The sequence below is a fragment of the Petromyzon marinus genome, chromosome 55 (genome assembly GCF_048934315.1).
Source record: "Petromyzon marinus isolate PM22_M1 ecotype Great Lakes invasive population chromosome 55, UKy_Petmar_22M1.pri1.0, whole genome shotgun sequence".
In the NCBI taxonomy this organism is placed as follows: domain Eukaryota; kingdom Metazoa; phylum Chordata; class Hyperoartia; order Petromyzontiformes; family Petromyzontidae; genus Petromyzon; species Petromyzon marinus.
In genome coordinates this window covers 159,754-176,543 of record NC_133721.1, presented here as the reverse complement: position 1 = coordinate 176,543, position 16,790 = coordinate 159,754, and the positions used below count along the sequence as shown (strand labels likewise).

Genomic DNA, 16,790 nt, shown 5'->3' with positions numbered 1-16,790 from the left:
GCGTTGGTGTTCTCCGGATCCTCTAGTTTTTCCCCAACACAAGCCAAACAACCATTTAAGGAATTGGCCAAACTTCCCGTTTATAGGACCTTTTAGAAAAATAACTCAAAATCTGAATCTTTATCCTGGAGAAATCCGATTCGCGATAAAAGCTCGTTTTGACAGATGTCCAGTAGGTATATGATAGGAGTGCTAAGAAGAGGAAAGGTAAACAAATCAGTAAAAGTAAATAATAGAAAAAAGATATACAAGTTGTATGTTAAACTTAATTCGCACCGTACGTAGCCAACCGTGCTAATTGGAGGTGTGCCGTAATCACAAGTTAACATTGCATAAGTACATCAATTAATAAATAAATTCCTAAACTTGGGAAAGGCAGCACAGTCCCAGACCACACCAAGACAACAACATAGTCCCCTCAATAATCGCGAAGGTCGATTTCACGCGTGTGCCTGACGCCAGAGCACGTCACCGTCGAATGGGCGACGTGAAGTGGGTGTAGATGGCGGTGGCGAGCCCGTAGTGGTGGGTGTCGGGCTCCATGCCGGAGCAGAAGTAGATGGCCTGCATCATGCAGCGCGTGGCCAGGATGCGCAGCAGAGTGTTGAGGTATGGTGGCGCTCCCGGCACCGCCGCCCGGTCCAGGGACTCGGCCAACGCCTTAGCCGAGTCCACCTGGATCTCGATGTTCTGCGCAAAAAAATCGGGCACCCCGGCGTTTGTGAGGTGACTATCCCGCACGTGGCTTGTAGTTCAGTGCTGGGGAAGCAGCAAGGGTTGTGGTGTATTGGAAAGAAAACGTTATTCAGCGCACTTCCTGTGGGCATTCAGGTTTCCATAACCTGGCTTGCCAGGAGAAGGCAGTACAGCAAGTGGATTAATCTACATCTGGCACAGTGCCTGGCTGCCTTCCAGCGTTGTCTGTGGTTCGTCACACCTTTTGAGTTGTTCTGCCTCTAAGGGCGAGTGGAAACTATACGGCTACATCTCAAGATAAAGGTAAAAGGTGCAGCCCTGCAATTGCTCGCTCAGGCCAATACTGACATCGTTTCAAGACACCTCTGCTTCACAGTAGGGGGTAGCACATTCCCACCCATTTTGAGCATAATGTTCATCACAATAAGTCGACCTGATATTTCAACATTTCAGTGCTGGAATTTATCTAAAATTAAATACAGTACTACATTTATCGTGATGGTTTTTTGTTGCTTATTTCTGTGGAGTAGCTGGGAAACGAGCCGAGTCCTTCAACTCCCTACACTTGATAACACAGTATGTTCAATGTGGCTGCTGGATTTTGAAGCCAGGGTCCCAGCTGTAATCTCTGGGTCATAGGGTGACCCAGGTGACCCTTGCAAATGAAACTATTATGTTCTCTTGAGTTCTCACCCGGTTAAACCAAAAGACCTCAAACAAAAATTTGAGCCACCCGACGACCTCTGAATTCCTTGCGAGGAGGATGATATTGAAGGAAGGTTAACAGCAATCTAGAGACAGTAAAACCCCTCTTAAAGACGGTAATTGGTTCCACGAACACGAGCATTAAAGGATTTGGTCATTAAGCGAGTATAGGAAATACGTGTTAAAAGCTTAATTCGTTCCGATAGCATCGAAAGTTTCCCTTGTTCACCCAAAAAACGTACTTTATAATATTTAAACAATGGATATTAATACATAAAGATACTAACATTATAAACACATCATATTAAAATAAACACTGTTAATAAATGCATGAATTCATTTTGATTTAAAACTTTCGTGACTGCAGGGATTCATATTCTTGGTTCTTTCGGTAAATTCACGTAGAAGGGAAACAATAAAATAATAAAAATATACAACAATAAAATTCTCACGACGTTTCGACTGCAACACAAGCAATCATCATCAGGTGTGAAAACCACAACAAGAAAATTTGAAAAAAGTGGCGGTTATTTTAACGTTAGCACCACGGAGAGAGATTTGATAAGCCATTTCGGGTCTTAATTGATTGATCACGCTTAAGGTGGCTGTCAGAACGCATCCATTATTTTTTGTCTCCCCCCTCCTCTTTTCCGAACATAGATGGACTCGTCCATCTGAACAAACTGTCAAATCTCTCTCCGTGGTGCTAACGTTAAAAATAACTGCCACTTTTTTCAAATTTTCTTGTTGTGGTTTTCACACCTGATGATGATTGCTTGTGTTGCAGTCGAAACGTCGTGATAATTTTATTGTTTTATATTTATTTTATTGTTTTCCTTCTACGTGGCATTAATTCATATTTACTGTACCTACAAGAGCCCGTCGTTAACAGGGAAATGGTCGGTTAAGCCTACACATTGAGCTCTATGGAGGCCCGTTGTTAAGCGATTAGTTAACAAGGGTGGTCGTTAAAAGGGGTTCTAACTCTACCTTTGATTTCGCCGCCTTCACCAAGATGTCGTAGTTGGAAGGCGGAGGCGCCGGGTGGCGTCGGAGCAGCGCACACTCGGGGAATTCGCCTACGATGCGCTCCGCCACGGAGATGTTGGCGAGCAACATGAACTCCTCCACCATCGAGTTGGTCTCCTTGTGTACACGCACCAGTTTCCGCCACCACAACACATCAACCACAAGGGTCAAGATTCTTTATCTTAGATTATTTTGCTGATAATAAATTTCCCACGTGATAAGCCACTTTGTTCAGCTATCATTTGTGGTCAGGGTTTTACTTGGTAAGATAAAAATAGTTTAGTTTTATTTGTATATTTGTTTAAGTTATTTGTTTACCTTTCCAATACTTTGCAATCCTAACGTGTGCTTGTATTGTTTGTTGTGGTAACGTTGTGACCTGCCCCAACTGGACATCTGTGAAAAAAGAGCTTTATAGCTCATCGGATTCTTCCAGTAGAAATATATATTTTGATTCTGATAGAGAGATCTGCACAACAGTCGGATCGCAGTCATGGGAGGTGTCTTGTTGACGAGACTCACTTGAGTTCCTTGGTCTGCAGGTCGATCGGGTCGTGGGTTTCGCTGTCCATGTGGAATCGGACCTCAGGGGATGCCAGAGTCAATGCCCTACGGGTGGAGAAGGGACATGAGCGATTATCATGTCCAGCCAAAACAACACAGAATCTTAATATAAGACACTTCACAAACTCAGATATTTGAGTTGAACATGCACAGCTCGTTAAGTCAATCCACTGCTGGATGAGGGCCGCCCCATGTCATACGGGTCGTGGGGTGGTTTTACCGTACTTAACCGTGGTGGTCAGTACGCGTTGGCAAAGGTGGGGGAGCACAGACATGGGAGCATTAAGAAGAGTAAAACAATTTATGTCACTGCATTGTCCTCTATTGCCCACAATGTAGCCCCGCAGCAGCCTGTAACACTCCAATCTAGAAGGATGTTATTAACCAGGTAAAACCTTAACTTCTTTATTGTTGCCTTCATTTCCGCATCTCCAGCTTCTTCAGCCTCCCACTCCCAGCCCCACTCACTTCCCCCCCCCCCCCGGCATTTTGCCGTGCTCGCCCCTTTAATCCCTCTAGCAGCACCCCACTTCCCCTACCCCACACCCCCCATCTCTATCTCTCCCCCCTGGCTCCCCCCCACTCTCTTACCTATATAGCCTCTTGTTACAACAGCCCTTTTTTGCCCACTTCAGCAATTGTTTCTGGCTGTGGTTGTCCCACCTGAAGAAGGACGCTTGTGTTGCGCCCGAAACGTCGTGATTTAATTTAGTTGTTATTTTATTTTATAGTTTTACCTACGTGACTTTACCGAAAAAAAACAGAGTATGAATCCTGTAACACTTGTTTGTGCATGATATTCACCCAAGCCTCATGCATCATGGGGTCAAAAAAGCAACAGGTGCAGCCTTGCAATTGCTTGCTCAAGCCACTGCTGGAAGAAGGGGGCTCCCATAAGAGGCGGCCCCTCTAGGGATACACCCTTTTACAGTCCCTCTCAATGTATTTTAGCCTACTCTTCCACGCTGGCCGGATGTCTTAGAAGACACGGGAGTAACCACACTTTACCGCGCCACAGGCGACCTGCCGATCGACTAAATGCGGTGCACACATTAATACGGCTCATCGCTCCAGTGGCGGTGGAGAGGATGAGGATCTTGACAATGAGTTACCCGTTTTGAATGCGCCTCTGCTTGAGGATCTTGGCCAGGGAGTTGAGGCCACGCAAGCTGCTGGTGACCGGATCCTTCCGCCCAGCGTCGTCCATCATTAGCTGAGCCTCTGCGTACGTCAGAGACGCCTGCGGGGATACGATGAACACACCACGGGTGAACCATGGGGTCCTCGCAATTACACAATGCCCACGCCTGATCCAAGCCCAAGCCAGAACTCAACAGATGTCTACGTGGCTCCCGATGACCACTGAGGGTTACGCTCACCCAAAGAAAGTAAAATTGATATATTTTTTTAATTCTCAAAGCTGGAATTTAACCAAATTTAGTGCAATGTAATTTGGTGGTCTTTCGTGCAGTGAGTTTAACACGTAGGCTTTCGTGACCAATATCATCCATAATACAGGTTGTTTGGGTTAGATTGTGTAAATACATAAATGTGTCGTTAAACCCGCCACCACCCGACACAGCCGACTAGTAAGGGTTGTCACATAAACAGAACGTGGCCAATTCGTCACTGGTACAACACACCGGTGTGCTGTACTCGTGACGAATTGGCATGTTCTGTTTACGTGACAACCCTTATTAGTTGGCTGTGTCGGGTGGGGGTGGGTTTAATGACACATTTACATATTTACACGATCTAACCTAAAAAAACAAACCTGTGTTTTGTGCAGTGATTGTTGACTGGACAGAGACCATCAACTCACTACTTTCATGTCCTACCTCGCACCTCCGATTAGCACAGTTGGCTACGTACGGTGCGAAAGAAGTTCAACATACATACTACCACTTGTGAACCCGTTTCATCTCGCTACACTTGTGAACTCAGAGGTGCAAGCTCAACGCTCTGACCTCTCAGCCATCCGGAAACCTCAACTGCACTAACATAGCAAGGCACCGATACAATACACGTGAAAGCAAACGAGAGTTTTACAAAAACTGAACGTCTGTGGGGGGGGGGGGGGGGGAATCACCTTGGAATTGATGATGCTCTTGGTAAAACGTGTGCTCACAATCTCAGCCTTTGGAGTCATCTCCCATATGCACGAGAACGCCAGCCTGCACGCACACAGCACATGCACCGTCGCCATTCACCGTCGAGTGGCAGAGTCGTCGACATTGGAGTGGTGCAGGGTGTTCACTCAGGAAAGCCTCGCAAAGTCTCGAGACTCTTTTTCAGGAGGGTCTTGCCAAGTTTTTGGTAGTCGAGTCATTCTTTCAGCAGCAGGATGTTTGGCCAAATACCGGTTTGGGTTGTTACAAATTACTCAACTGGAATATATATGTAGCAACCATTGTTCGACTGCAAAAGCTTTGCAGTACCCTCCCGAAGTTATGAGATTCAGTGAGGCTTTCCATGGTTAAGGATCATAGTAGTAATAACACGTTTATGTTAGCGATGAGAGGAAACCTGATAACCTGGAGTCAACCCATGCTAAATAGGGGGAGAACATACAAAATCTACATGGAAAGGCAACCAAGTCGGGCATCAATCTTAGGCCATTCTTGCTGTGAGACATGTGTTACCATTGTGCCATCCTGGTTTGGCTGCTTATGTATGTACACATGCTTGTGTGGATCTGTACAATGACACTTAAACAGTGCCACGCATCATGGGATTACATGTGCACCTGGCAACAACGCACGTTAGCTGCTGAGTATGGGTTGCAATGTGCACACTCGCGAGTTCACAGTTGTTGGTGCATCTCACCGGTCGACGTTGGATCTCAAGGAACACAGGTTTGAGCTCAATAACTCTGGCACCATATCAATCCTCTGCAGGCGCACAAACACATAAACGCAACAACTTCTCTGTCAATAAACACAATCTGGCAAATACATATGCACCAACTCAACGAGTGTTTTGCAAGCAAACCCACACATGATTAAGTCACCTGCAGGTAACTGTTCAGCAAGGGGATGTTTTCGCGAATGCCAGTTAAGATTGTATGGGTTTTATTTAGAAGAAATCTGATGAATCCAGAGGAAACCCATTCACTAACAGGGGGGAGAACAAACAAAGCTGCAAGCAAAAAGGCACAAGAGTTGAGTAATCAAACCCAGCGTCTCCTTGCTGCAAGGCACGAGTATTACCACTGCGCCGATAGCCTGCCGCTCATGATGTCACGGTACATCATATTATAAGAAATCCACAAAAATCACCTCGTTTAAAACATCATGAGAGATATTTAGCATTGTTGTTGCACATTTTTTAAATTCTAATTCATTTTTAAGTTATCGTTATTCATACGGGAAGTACTGAAAAGCACGCAAAAAAATGTGGTGAAAATGTCAAATACAATTACAAAGTTGTGGGGAAACTGGTACCGCGATGATCGTTACATCGTAATATTTTACATCATGTCGTAAAGTTAAGAATGAAAGGATGAAATCGGCGGGTCGTAAAACACTTGATATTGTGGCAAGAAGAAATCCACATCTCACCTTCTCACACAGGTAAACTGTGGTACCACGCAGAGATGCCTCCTCATCCAAGGCATTCCCCGGCCGGATAAAATAGCTCACATCGGCGATGTGTACCCCAACCTAGAACACACATTAACACACCGTCACCACCCTCACATGCATGGATGTGTAATGACAGGGTGATACCTGCCGGCCTGTAAGGGTAATTAAGGTTATAGCTGCATTACATAATGCCTTATAATGAAGGGGCGTATCTGGGGTAAAGGTCAACGGCGGAGTCAGTCGAGAAGCTCCGGGAACCATCCCGAAGGGCCTAGAAGGTTCTAGAAAGGGGGCGTGGCCAGAGGTGGAGCTTGGCCACTCCAGGCAGATATAAAGAGCACCGAATCAGAACTTCGGGGCTGTTAGCGTGGGGTCTGGGTCCTGGTTGCGTCGCTACGGTCGTCATCTCTTCGTCTCCGACCACGTGGCTGGTTCTTCTGCAAGAGCAGCTCTGTCTCCGCCGCTACGCTCGTCAACCAGCCAGCGTAGCTACGCAGGACGCAAATGGGCTGCGTGTTTGTACAGCCTAGGTGTAGCCGCGTTACGAAGTGTATCGCCCTGTGTGCTTTTAATAAATAAGACGCCTTCTACTAGACGTCTGGCGGAAGTCGCTCACTCCACATGCATGCATAACCTCCACCATAGCCACTCCAACCAAAGCACAATAATGTGAAATGAAATGCACACCCATTACTACCTGGTGCATCATTGTGAACCAGGCATTCGGCCAGTGACGTGGACACTTAGGCCAGTGGGGTCTTAGCCATGGCTTGGCTCAGGCTTGGCTCTCGCGCAACATGCATTGAGATTATTTCTATTATTTTGGCTGCTATAAATGTCCAAATGATGGGCCACTTTGTTGAGCTATTCAGTTGTGGCCAGGTCACTAATCAAAAATAAATCAATACCTCAGTGGGCTTTTCCTGGTAAGATGGGGATGGTTTAGTTGTATTTGTTTGTGTTTGGGTTATTTGTTGATCTTTCTTGTACTTTGCACTACTATTATGTTTTTGTACTGTTTGCTGTTGTAACGTTCTTACCCGCCTCTACTGGACATGTGAAAAATAGCTTTATAGCTCATTGGATTCCTCCAGTATAAATATTCTGATTCTAATTCTCAATAAGCCACATCAAAGCAACGCTTAAAACCCAAGCTGCCTCTAAGCATGGTTACAGCCCTGAGCCTCCGTGTCCCTTGTGCCTCCACGTATATCTCTGCATGCTCCCAGCCACGCTCAGAATTTCCGTGAGCTGAGCCTGAGCCAAGGCACAGCTGAGCCACTCATACTTCTTTGGAGGCAACGGAGCAGATCAAGCCAGAACCAAGCCATGTTGAAATCAGTCCTGACCGGTGTTAGCCATGACTGGAACTAAACCAGCTTGACAGGATGAATGTGCAGTGCACTTATCATTGTGCCACTTAAACTCCCCTTGTAACCTCCGCTAGCACTGACAAAACCATGAAAGGAATAGGCACGAATTACCGCGACCGTGACCACGATTACCACCACCAAATGAATACCTCGGTGTTCCCATTGTCGAGCGGTTTGCAGTGTAGGGCATCGTCGATGTCTGTGCAGCCTGGAGGATCCACACTGCAGATGGACAACGCACGAAGGTCCTCCCTGCCAGCCTGGTCCTTGTACGGGACACACACAGCACCAGGTTCAACAAAACGCTGCCTTACAACAAACAAAACACAGGGTGAGCCATACATGGGTAAACCAACTTCATTCTAATGGCGTTCTATCTTCTCAATAGGCGACTGAATATTCTGAAAGTACAGTCCGTTCTCCTATAACTCTGCGTGTTTTCATATCGTGAATTAGATATAATGCGATGAATGCATTAGGGAACACATTTTTTCATAACATGGATGCGAATTGGATAAAAGGCGATCGAGTGAACAGAACTGCGTTGTGCGAGGCAGAATAAGCGGTTGTACGGTTGCCTCGGTGTAGCATCACACAAGGCGGGATGTTTCTGGATGCTTCTAGATGCTACTCACGTACCCGAAGTCTTTGTTAAGCCTGCGTACGCATCTCACGTGTTATCGCGGACTGTGCTTTACCCTATATTATTTATTATGCGATTTTTCCACAATTCGGTGTTCTTCAGGAACGCAAGTACAGCGTTATAGGAAAAAAGTCTGTAGTCCCCTTGCTCCATTCATTTATGTACTGGACCATCTCCACGGCTACTGCAGAGTCCTCCATATCCTGGCTCACCACTTTGATCCGCATCTCTCGAGGCCTGCCTCTCGGGTCTCCGCCCTGGTGCTTCCATAAGTCCATCGCCTTCATTCCTCCGATGTGAATTTCCTCTCTTCTTACGATGATGTGTCCGAGCCATCGACTTTCTTTCAGGTCGACGGCTTTTCTATATACGGTCTGCGGTAAAGGTGTAGAGCCCCGTGGCTTCTCGTTCATGCCAGTGCAGCGGAAGGACCTCGACTGGAGGGAGAGCTCCAGAGAGGTCCTCTAGAAGGTATTCTACGCAGGCCAAACATCTTGAAACTATTGCGGTTTGACAGCACGATGATGATGATGGGGGGTGTTTTCGCATTTGTCTATTGTCGGGGGCCTATACGTCGGGGGCCACACGTCATGGGCCACACCAAAGGCCACCCAGGGGCCACCAGTGGCCCGTGGGCCTTGTAATAAAGAACATTGAAGTAAAGGATTCTCACATGCACGACCGAACACACCAACACACCGCAGGCGTAAGAATTGAACTCAATCGATGAATTGACATATCGTCACACGTCTCATGCGTACCTCTGCTGTGATGCTGAACGTGGGAGGGGGCAGGCATGCAAGTACGGCCTGGCTGAAGGGCTGGTGTGGCACGTCGTGCTCCAGCAGCAGCACCTCCGTCTCCGTCTCCTTATCCCCACATTCGCCCAGAGAGCGCACAAAATGGCCCTGCACAAGCACACCGACGATTAGCACGGTTGTCTACGTATGGTACGGAAGAAGTTCAACATGCATATGCACATACGTGGCCAATCGTCACCGGTATCCCTTTTCCACTGGTACATTGGAACCCAGACAGTGCAGATCTCTCGAAGTGTCTGTGGTCACCCACTGGCTTTTTGCCGTGTCGAACCAGAACCAAACCGTAGTATGCTGGCCCCACAAGGCATCCAAATATATCCGGGGGCCGAGCAGGGCCAGGGGCGGGGCTAGCGACACGTTAATTGTGTGACGGCAGTCAGTACACCGCGGGGACGTGGCACCACAGCATCATCTGCACGTGCCTAGCCTTGTTCAAAGCATTGACCGTCCATGGCATGGATCCGCTTTTGCAGTGGATAAACAACCTGCAGCCTACTAAACCGTGCCAGCCATGGTGTCGCTCGGTTGTGCAGTGGCAAATAGGTATGAAAAGCACAACCACAATGCCAACCTTGTACCTAACGTACATTATGCAGAATATTAACCGACATCTGTTTAAACAAAGATACAACCCAAAGAATACATCTTAACAATATATTTAACTTTTCACCAATTTTGTTTCTCATTGTGTTAATGGTATTGCACAAGACAAGCAATCTATACAAACCCTTCGTGGTCAAGGACGACCCACAGGAGCAGACATAACAGAGCTACTTCTAAGATCCATTGAAGTGAAATGCAGTCCAAATTGTAGGGGGGCAGTGCTTTTCCAACCACTCTGCCAATCAAAGTAATGTTCATCACATGGCAGTCAAACGCAGTAGTTTTCTCAGAGATGGAAATCAAACAATCGAAGTGCACGACCAAATTTAATATCGTTTTTGGTGCAGTTATTGGTGACTGGGCTGAGACTATCAACTTACAACACCTTAATAACCTAGGTTGAATCACAGGTGAGTTTGCCATGCTTTCAAACAAAAAAATATCACAGTGGTGCCACTTCATCCACCCTGACTTCCAATTCACCGTGTCACCGTTCGTGTTTTGGGTTCGACGGCTGTATTGCATACAGAGCCGCGTGGCCGCGCGTCAAGTGACAGAAGGATGAGCCCGACGATGCCGACCACGGGACAGACGGGTGAGGTGTCACGGCGTCCGGGGCGTCACGGTGCAGTCGTACGTTCGGGTAGCGGGAGTGTCGCAGCCAGCCACCGATGGCCACCACGATGCGGTGGGCCTGCAGGGACGCTGCTTGTCTTGTCTCCACCCGCACTCGTGGCATGCGGCGGTCCGCGGGCGTGAACAGGTGGCGGGTGGCCTGCAACACGCCCAATGAGCCCCCAGTAAGGCATTCAACAAACTGTTTGGGCAAGTGCCGTCAGCACACACCTATTCAAGCTGGTACGGCAAACGACGGGGTGGGTACGGCCAGCACCATGCCCGACCGCCTTTGTCTCCACAGCGCTGATGTTTACATGCCACATCAGAGACTCATTTATGGCCGAGTCGACCTAGGGAAGGGCCCAAGACAGGTTCAGACATTTGGCGCTGTTTATTGGTTATGAGCGATAAATATAATCCAACTCGGGTCCCAGGATTCGTAGCGCAGCGCGCTAACCGCTACATTACCGCTCCCCACACGTACACACACACATGCAGATCAGCCCACCTCCTTGATTGGGCTGGGCATGAGCATGCCGCACAGCGGCCTCGAGTTCCGCTTGATGATGCCGACCACTTTGCCAGTGGGCCGACGCATCTTCCCACTTTCGGCTTTCAGCTGGAGACCAAAACAAAGGACAAACATCGTGTTGCGTAATCTAAGCAAGAGCGACGACAGCAGCAGCAGCTGGGATAGCACCGGGAGATGACAACGCAAACTCAAATGAGCACTCACCACAGTAGCGTCTCTCTCACACACTGAAATAATGAAATAACTATTTTTTTAACCAACTCACTGCATAACACAATACAATTTGGCTTGAAGGGGAAGGAGCAATCCAAAACAATAGCGCTTAACCTGCGGATGTGGTTTCATGCTGTGTCTCATCAATGTCAATAATGAGACTGACGCTTTGTTAAAATGACAAAAGATCACAGTGAGGAGTCCTCCGTAAATATTTATAAGTTAAAACAGTTCTGGCGATTGATAGAATCAACCGGAACACGCCCATCAGATACCACACGTTTAAAAAAAAACGCGTAAGCTTTTGCGACCAATATTATCTACAACAAAGGTTACCCTCCCATCTAATTCACAATTTGATGCTTAATCTCTCGATTCTTTATGATTTCACTGATTGACATTTTCTCTTACCTGCTTAGCACATCAGTCACCCTATATGTGTTTAATGTTTACGTAACGTTTTAATAAGTATAACTGTGCAATGATCAGCCTATAAATAATCTGCCCAAGCCAACTTGCACTACATGCGATTTAATATCTAACACTTGTTTATGTTTGTGCAATATTGTCGACTTTTCATAAACCACAGTTGTTTTCGTGCCAATTTCAATTAACTTCATTGCTGTACTTTATTATGTTTTGCATTTTGTCACTGTGGTATGTATGCATGTAGAACTTATTTCGCACCGTACACAGCCAACCATGCTAATCGGAGGTGCGCGGAAAGGACAACAATCTAAATACAAAAAGCAGTTCTAAAGAAATTAGTTTTCAATATAGAGGCCACCCTGTGACCCAGGTCACTCTCGCAAATGATACGTGTCCTGATCTCTTGAGTTCTAATTAAGTTAATTAAAATAAACATTAAAAAGGAGCTCAGACCGTGGAAGCGCCACCGTGTTGAGCCTGGATATGCATAACAGGTGGTATAGGCTCTGCGCCAAAATGGCAGGCAGCAGAGCGCAGTACAGCAAAATGAACTGTTGTCCTGTCCTTCTATGCTCCTGATCTATGCCCCCCCCCCCCTTCACCAACCCGCACCGAAGTATGGTCAAATAACCCCTACGTACATACAAAAATAGTACGAAATGATTAGCACTCCTGACTTGATTTTGAAGTAATGTAATGTAAAGTCATTTAATAAACGCAAAATCAAGCTAACAGCATCTCTAATGTGGATTGTTGTCAGGTCACACGGTGTTCATTATATTCTTAGTTTTTTCGGTAAAGTCACGTTGAAGAGAAACAACAAAATAATAAAATATATATAAAACAATAAAAAAATTCTCACGACGTTTCGACCATAACTCAAACGGTCATCTTCAGGTGTGTTGGTTTGCATAAATTTATTTTTAAACGGCGCATTTATTTATTTATAAAAACGTTAGCGTCACGCGCAACGATTTTGCAGTTTATTTAGAACTAGTCCATCTATATTCTGAAAAGAGGAGGGGGGAGACGAAATTTTTTTATAATGTATGCTGTCTGAAAGCCACTGTAAGCGTGAACAATCAATTAAGACCTGAAATGGTTTATCAAATCTTTCCAATGATTGCTAAGATAGAATCCATCTTCTCGGTTGAAATTGTCTCTGTGCTTGTATATGTGGATAGCCTCATGAACGAATCTCTCATGGAAGCCAGATGGCTTACAAAGAACCTCTGTCTTGGAAAAGTCAATGGCATGTGAGCCTACTGAATTATAACAATGATCTGCCACGGCCGAGGTGTTGGTCCTACCGTGTTTAAGGTCTGCTTTGTGTTCACGAATGCGGTCCGAGACATGGCGTTTGGTTTCTCCAATGTAACTACTACCACAGAGGCAACTTAGTTTGTAGACACCAGGGTATTGTATGTCCGGAATCACATCTTTTACAGACGGAACCAGATCACGGATTTTATGTAATGTGTTGAAACGGACCTGAATCTTGTGTTTATTCAAGATTTTGGAGATCTTTTTTGTGATCCCCGCAATGTAGGGTAAAGTGATGGTTTTGAAAGGCTCCTCAAGAGGGTTCTTCTTCGTGGTTTGAGTGATAGCTTTGCGGATTGTATAGTCGGAGTAACCATTAGCCCTAAGAGCTTGGTGTACGTGCTTGAGTTCACTGCTTATGTGTTCCTGGTCGGATATGCATTGGGCTCTATGATACAGAGTCTTGATGAGATAATTCTTCTGTGATGGATGGTGGTTGGAATCCGGCTTCAGATAAGCATCCGTATGGGTAGCTTTCCTGTAGACAGAGTGGCTCATTGAACCATCAGGTCTCTTTTTAATTAGGACATCCAAAAAAGGTATCTTGCCATCTATTTCGACTTCCATGGTAAATCTGATGGCTGGGTGTATGGAATTGATGTGGTCGAAGAATTGGTCTAGAGCAGGCCGGCCATGTGGCCAGATGACAAAAGTGTCATCCACGTACCTCTTACATAAGGTTACGCGCAGAGTGGCAGTCTGGATGGCGTCAGTCTCAAATTTCTCCATGAAAATGTTAGCTATAACTGGAGAAAGGGGGGAGTCCATTGGGGTGCCCTCAGTTTGTTTGTAGAAAGTTCCATTCCAAGTGAAGTATGTATTGGTTAAACAGTGTCTCACCAGGGGGGGTACCTCAGTGTTTAGTCCTTGATGAACCAAGTCTTCAATGATTGCAATGGTGTCAGGTACAGGAACCTTGGTGAATAAGGAAACTACATCAAAACTGACAAGCAGGTCGTCTGGGGACAGGGAAATACCCTTGATTGTCGATACCAGGTGAGTAGAATTTTGTACCGCAGAGGTGGTCTTTCCAGTGAAAGGACGCAGGATTTCAGACAAAAAACGAGCTAGTTTGTAGGTGGGGGAGCCGATAGTAGAGACTATGGGACGAAGGGGTGTATCTACTTTATGTATTTTTGGTAAGCCGTATAATCTTGGTGGCCTGGCAGCAGAAGGTTTCAAGGAAAACTGTTTAGATTGATCAATTAATGCGGTTGAATCAGAAATGATTTTGTTGGTTTGTGTGACGAGGCTATGGTGGGATCTCTTTTTATTTTTGTATAACTACCATCGTCGAGTAATTCTTTAATTTTGTTGTTGTATTCTATATTCTATAATTCTTTAATTTTAATTATAATTCTTTAATTTTGTTGTTGTGTTCATTATGTTTAAGGTCTCTCTTGAAGTGGTTGAGTCTTTGTTGTTATTCTTTGTTTAAACTATATTAAAACTATTTAAAAACTATAAACTAAATAACTTTACCAGGTAAGGACCCTGAGAGCTATATAGCTCTTTTTAAGTGACCTGGCCACAAATGATCGTTCAATGAAGTATCTTATCACATTTGAAATCGATAGCAGCCAAATACTCTAAGTGCATGTCAGATTGTAACTGTGGAGGGAAAAGCCGGAGGACCTGGAGAAAAATCCATGCGACCACGGGGAGAGAGACACGCACAGTGCAGGTGTCTGGGTTTGATTTTGGTTCGGCAGTGTTGACGCTCCACTCACCACATCCTCCTCATTCTCTTCTGCAACGTCCCCTGCGACGCCCTCATCGTGCAGGACCAGCGAGGAGGGGGCAACCCAGCGCTCCTCGGGGAACATCTCCACGCACACGATGTCGTCGTGCATCGCGCGGTTTAAATGATGCAGCCCCTGGATCAACACCTGCACGCAGACAAAAAAGATCCCCCGTATAGCCTTAACAGACCGCTGGGCCAAGTGTTGTTAGAGAGCAGCATATACAGTAAAACCTTGGATTGCGAGTAGCTTGGTCTGCGAGTGATTTGCAAGACGAGCAAAATTTTTAATAAATATTAATTTGATAAACGAGCGAGAGTCTTGCAATACGAGCAGCTTTGTACTGCTGAGCGTCACGTGATCACAACTGATATACGAGTGCTTTGATATACGAGTGCTTTCGATTACAAACACGTTTCCGGAACGAATTATGCTCGCAATCCAAGGTTTTACTGTACAAGAGTTTTAATACCACGAATAAACAATTTAAAATGTAGGACTATGAGCCCATGAATCTTCTGAAACCAATGTTTTTCAGTAACATATGTTCAAGCAGGGCAATTTCTGGACTGGGTTTTTTTTCCAACAAAGGGCCAATGTACCTAATTGTTATTTAATGTTACATTTTGGAGGTGGAAATAGACCATTCATTTTGTTAACAAAGTAGTCACAACCATCATTAGACCTCCTTTGCCAGTACCAAAATATAATAGGGTTTTTCCCCTTTTTTCTGGCAACAAAACTGAAACCTTTTACAAGGAATCACGTGTGCATTAACCACGATACTTGTGGTGAAAATGCAAACAAAAACACACTGATAATATTTGCAATATATGCGTACGCCTTTTGGCGTCCTCTGGTCTCGCACCAATTGGGTCGAGGCTCAAAAGAAAGCCGTCCCTGGTGTGGACCAATCAGTCTCAAGGACAATGCATATATTATCATAGTGTGTTTTTTGTTTGCATTTTGACCACAAGTATTGTGGTTAATGCACACATGATTCCTTGTAAAAGGTTTCAGTTTTGTTGCCAGAAAAAAAGGGAAAACCCTTATTGTTAAAGTAGTCACAATTAACGTATATACTGTGGTTATGGTGGCGTAGCTATCGAGTGTGCAGGCAGTGCAACTGCACCAGGACCCACAGGCCGGGGGGGGGGGCAGGAGCCAGGCTACGACACCTACGTAGGGTGCAAAAGACGTTCAAAATACAAATATTTTAGCCCAGTAGCTCTTAACCTTTACTGCAGCCTTGCAGTAAAGGTTAAGAGCTACTGCTCATGCCAAGAACGCTATGCCACTGTTTCATTATAAATTTGTTTTTAAAACTCACACAGATACGATCGAACAGCATTGTTCCTTCCAGATGCAGGCTTGTGAAACGTGTACCTCTTTATCACTGTCACCGTCCCCTCGCACCCTCAGAGTCCCCTCCAGGTAATTCTCACGACTCGCAAGGAAGGTTCCCTGGACAAACCGGCCGGAGCGCACACCTTGCTGCAGCTGGGACAGCGGGAGATGTTCGGGGAAGATTACCCGGGACTCCACCACATCCTGCACACGTACACAGCACACGCACGGCACATGCACGCGTCAACAACAATTTTGCAACCGCCATCACGTAACGAGACGAAGGATCCAGTCTGATTTATCTCAGATCAGTACGGCCATCCGTGTAAGAGAACGTTCCACAAAAGCGGATATCATAGAGCTACCTCTAGAGTTTCACCCTTCCGTCTCTGCTTTTTGCTAAATATGCCACGTCATTAATCTAGGATTTATTTGATTGATTGACCATTGCTCGTGAGGATGAGACGTTCTAAAAGGGAGCTGTTTAACACGTATTCTATCGCGACCAATATTATCCATAATAAAGGTTTATTGGGTAAGAGCGCGTAAATGTGTGTAGTTAACCCGG

The 16,790-nt window shown here is 45.7% G+C and overlaps 2 protein-coding genes across 2 annotated transcripts; both read right to left on the bottom strand.

Annotated features, from left to right (window-relative positions):
- Positions 1-436: 436 nt before the first annotated feature.
- LOC142905605 (exosome complex exonuclease RRP44-like) lies at positions 437-2,548 on the bottom strand. The gene is made up of 2 exons (XM_076052238.1): positions 2,392-2,548; positions 437-690 (listed from the first exon to the last, which is right to left on the bottom strand). The coding sequence occupies exons 1-2, from the start codon at positions 2,533-2,535 to the stop codon at positions 469-471; spliced, it is 366 nt and encodes a 121-aa protein (XP_075908353.1). The 5' UTR covers positions 2,536-2,548; the 3' UTR covers positions 437-468.
- A 5,368-nt stretch (positions 2,549-7,916) lies between these two features.
- Positions 7,917-15,041, bottom strand: LOC142905576 (exosome complex exonuclease RRP44-like). Its single transcript, XM_076052203.1, has 4 exons — positions 14,864-15,041; positions 11,145-11,255; positions 10,626-10,793; positions 7,917-7,922 (listed from the first exon to the last, which is right to left on the bottom strand). Exons 1-4 carry the CDS (start codon positions 14,984-14,986, stop codon positions 7,917-7,919), a joined length of 408 nt encoding a protein of 135 aa, XP_075908318.1. The 5' UTR covers positions 14,987-15,041.
- Between the last annotated feature and the right edge of the window lie 1,749 nt (positions 15,042-16,790).